The sequence below is a fragment of the Halyomorpha halys genome, unplaced genomic scaffold, assembly GCF_000696795.3.
Source record: "Halyomorpha halys isolate HHAL.00 unplaced genomic scaffold, Hhal_1.1 Scaffold822.1, whole genome shotgun sequence".
In the NCBI taxonomy this organism is placed as follows: Eukaryota; Metazoa; Arthropoda; class Insecta; order Hemiptera; family Pentatomidae; genus Halyomorpha; species Halyomorpha halys.
In genome coordinates, this window is record NW_027114648.1 from 7,560 (window position 1) to 12,293 (window position 4,734).

The window sequence follows — 4,734 nt, forward strand, 5'->3', positions numbered from 1 at the left end:
AACCATATTAATTTATTTTATGCCGACGTTTCGACCTGAGTTTCAGCTCTTCATCAGAGGTTGTGGCGTAGAAAGTAGGCTATTAACTGTCAGTTACTACAGTGAATATTGTACTATTCAATTATCAGTTATCAATTTTTTATCATTTATGATTTAATTCAATATTTTGTATAATTCTAAATTTGTTTGTATACTATTCCTTTTCAATTGTATGTTTCTCTAAATGTTGTTGTTATCTCTTTTGTTCTATAGCCCTTATAAAGATCTGAAACTCAGGTCGAAACGTCGGCATAAAATAAATAAATATGGTTTTGTTTATTTGTGTTGTTCTTTGCTGACCGCACCCCTCGACAAACTTCTCCAATTATTATCAAATTATTTTTAAAAGCAAGAATATATAATAATGAATTTATATAGTAGTTATGAAAATAATCCTTTTACATTAAAGTTAAAATATGTTTTTAACTAAATGATGCCATGATTATATAATTCATATTCATGTTGTTCTAGGTACCATAGAAACATTTCTATTCATTGTTAAACTATACCTAATCCTTTATTGATTAATATGTTATGAACAGTGATACTAAACTTCTGATATATAAATTACTAGATATACATTAAAACATTCTATAAATGCCAAAAAGAAATTAACAAAAGAAAATATACCATTTGAAGTTATTATATGAGGCAGTGAGAATGAAAGTGATGTTTTTATTGAGATGATACATCGCTGATATGCTTTATTATTCACTGTACCAGTTCAACAGTGAAAATTAAAAAAAAAAATTGTTATTTTGAGATATGCATGTAGTCTTAGCAATAAAGTAAGATCTATATAGTTCGAAACTATTATCTCGAATTTTTTAAAAGATTTTGTGACATATGTTTTACTTATGATTCTGTGTTTTACCATATAGATCTAACCCTTGTTGCTAGGATTACATGCATATTTCAAAATAACCATTTTTTTGAGATCTTACTCAGTTCAACTGGGACAGCATATTGGCTCATCTAAGAAAAAAAGTTTAAATATAAGATGGTCAGGGTTGCAGTCAAAAAAGAACAAATAGTAATAAACTATTGACCACAACCCTGACCATCTTCTTATATTTAAAGTTATACGATCAACTATATATATAAAAAACTTTACTTTCATTTTGCATTTGACTTCTTATTTTGTACATTTTACTGGACTGGGGTCAGTTTGTTACATCTCTACTAGTTAGGGCACAATATGGAGAGAAATTAACCCGTCTACAATACTATTTTTGTAATACGTTCAATTAACACTTTTATTGTCAAATGTGCCCTATTCAAGAAAAGTAGCTAGCTATATGTTTGTTATTTAAGAACATACTGTGTTGATACATACATATATCATTTAAGTAAAATTAGAAATATTAAGTTTCTAGCAATAAATGTAAAGTAACTAATGCCACTTTCATCCTCACAAGTTCATACATCAATCTAGAATTATAAATATGATCATTTACTAGTTGAATTTGGTAAATTTCATATTAAAGAAAAAAATGTACTGTTTTCAATAATTTATTATAAATAATCATAGTTCTTTTTAATTAAATTAAATAATTGAGGTTTACATAAAGTCTATGTATACAAATTAACACTTAGAACATATCACAAAAATGAACACATTTAATTCTTATTTAAAAAAAAAAAATTAAAACTTAAACATAAGAACAATGTCGAATGTAATCTATACGATAATTTAATGAACCAATATAAAATTTTTAAAATCACACAGTATCTACTATGAAGTTGATTTGAAAAACCGTGCTAGGATTTGTTAAGACATCTCTTATGTTAGATTCAAACTGATTTCTAATAGAACTAAATTCCATGACATCTTTGGGTTTAGACTCGATCCAAAACTTGTCAAACTCATAAAATAAACAAGAATACAATTGGTGAAAAGCCCTTATAGACGGCAAACTTTTACAAGCATTGTAAATGTGAGTTTTAGCTGATCCATCCTTCAACAGGTTATAAACCATACTTGTTAAATTTATCCCGACAATTGCAAATGCATAACCATATTTTGGATGAATAGAATGCAGATGTACATGTCGGGCAGCACTGGTATATTCCTCAGCAAAATATAAAAGATTTTCTAAACCTAACATACCCATACCTCTAAAGTCAGTCTTTGGATCATCTCCTTGGAATCCAATGTCTTGCCATTGTTTCGTTATTCTGGATTCTAATGGAATGTCAGGCATCAAGGCTTGCCACAACCTCTGGAGTTTGTCTTCATGGTCTTCATTCATGGAATCAAAACATGTGAGTCGAAGATTTTCAACTTCATTTACAAGTTGCTGATAACCCCAAATATGTTCGAAACATCGAGTTATGGAAACTATAAACTGTTTATGGATAGTTGGTTTAACTTTCTTAACAATTAATATAGTCTTCACAGACTGTTCCAAAACAATTTTCTGATTTCTACCCGAAAACCTTCTCCTCTGAGCGATTCCGTTTAAGGTTTTGATCATCAACTGAATTTCAGGAATTCGTGAATTAAATAATGAATATTCTACACTATCAGTTCTTACAAAGCCAGCTGGTTTTCCATAACAAATACGTTGTAATTCACATAGGTTCGTCGTTTTCCTTAAAAACCATTTTACTATAGCCCTAACACGTAGATAAAAATACAAATATACAGAACCAAAATTGAACATCATTGTTATCACTAAATGACTAGAGTATGCATTTCTTATTCGGACGACTATCAACTCATCATGCAGTAGTAATGTAACTTTAACAAAATTTTGGCTTCTCGGAGTTTTAATCTAAATTTACAACGAATGGAATATTGAAAAACATGATAGCCCCTCTGAGCTGGCCGTTGCCTAGGTTACTGAAACAAACCATAGAGAAACAAAACATTAGTCTAACATTCATCAACTTGGATTTTGAACTTATCTCCTTGGCGTCATTAGGAACATCCAATGAAAGGGTTGCTACTTGCCACAAATTCAAGACTTGTACAAATAGTTTGGAAACAAGAAATGTCGTTATTCACACACTTGTTTTGTTCTTTTGAATTTTTTTAGTGGTTACATTCGATTTACTCTATTTTCTTTATAAAAAGGAATAAAATTAAGGAAACTTAAATATCAACAATGTAGGTTGTAGATTATGAAAGTTCAAATCAATAGTACTAAATAACCTATAAATTCAACCTTCATTTAAGAATTCTTAACTGACATTTTGTAATTTCATTACATACAATACCTTTACAAATATATATTTGTGCTATGTTAAATAAAAAATAAACTGCTAAAGTTGATTAAGAAAATTTAAAACAATATATTCACACCGAAGGTTGAGAAAATATTTTAATAAATTAAAACGCGGAGAGCACAAACATTCATCTGTTGTCAGTTCTAAAACAATGTGAACTGAAAACAAACGTATAGAGGCACCTTAACATAATAAAACATTGATTTTTGAATGAAATGTTATATTTTAACGAATAAACATTGTGAATTTATAACTTTTTCCTCTCTTATGTCATTCCTAGCGTGGAAGAGCTTCAATCCAATTTAGCCATGATTCTCGATCACTCCTACGTTGCCTCATCTTGAAAGATTTTTCCTCTCTTCCCTCCAACCCACTGTATATACTCCAGATAGGATATCCTGAGATTGCCTTCTTGTTTATATTCTCGACAAACGTAATTAAATCATTGAATCATTAACTTTAACTAATGGTTTTCAAACAAGTCTTTAGTTCCTCTCTTACTAGTTCATTCCTCGTACAGTTCCTCCTGGTCTTTTAATAAATGCAAATTCAATGAACTGCATATTACTGGGATATTTTAATTGATTGGTTCTTTTCTGAATATCATGGAGTATATAGGAAAAATAATATAGCTTTAACTGATATTTTGTAAATTTAAGGGTTGGTTCCTTTTTGTAGAATGTGGTCCAATTTTTATTTCAAAAGGAACTCTAATTGAGGGTAGTAAACGTTTGAATTGAGATAGTAGGTCGATAGGTACCCACTCTCCGTGGCAGCCTTACTTATCTCTCCTTTGAAACAGACACTTATAGCGAGCATATTGGTCGCATGTACGGCATGCTAAAATCTCACAAGAGGAGATCATAGCACAAAAAAGGCAATCCTGGCCAGACCCGAGATCGTCATTGAAAATCTGTTTTAAGTTAAAATATTTCAGCGGCTCTGTGTTGAATTTTTGTTTTCGAATTTAATCTGATAATTGATTTCTTAGTTCTTTTTCCCTGTTTTTTAATTTATATACTGGATTTCTTTTTATATACTAGTATGTATAAGTTTATTTATATAATAGTGTATATTTCCCTTTATATACTAGAGTTATGGTAGCAATTCCTGCTGAATCTACTACTCCGAGCCACCTCCCTCCACAGCTCCTATATATATACCCCCATAAATCCCAAGCTTGTTAGATCTGTACCAGTAATAGCTGTAGCATGTCGTAATGCTCATTGTACCATTTGTTTACCAATAAAGTATTTTTTCACTTTATTGCCGTTGAGATTCGTAAATGGCGCCCGAACAGGGACCGCATGCAAGTACCATCGCGGTTCTAGACCCGAACTCTGCAGAAATACCAGATTTCAAGATTCGATCTACCTCTCGAGGATATCGCACCTGTAAGAGACTGGCACCCCGCTTAAACTCTTAGATCTTGGAAAAGGACCCAGTGCTGAGCTCAAATCGTCT

The 4,734-nt window shown here is 30.9% G+C and overlaps 1 protein-coding gene across 1 annotated transcript; it reads right to left on the bottom strand.

Moving 5' to 3' along the window:
* Positions 1 to 1,537: 1,537 nt before the first annotated feature.
* LOC106686459 (ELMO domain-containing protein 2) lies at positions 1,538 to 3,114 on the bottom strand. The gene has a single exon (XM_014429794.3). The coding sequence runs from the start codon at positions 2,706 to 2,708 to the stop codon at positions 1,761 to 1,763; it is 948 nt and encodes a 315-aa protein (XP_014285280.1). The 5' UTR covers positions 2,709 to 3,114; the 3' UTR covers positions 1,538 to 1,760.
* Positions 3,115 to 4,734: the final 1,620 nt, after the last annotated feature.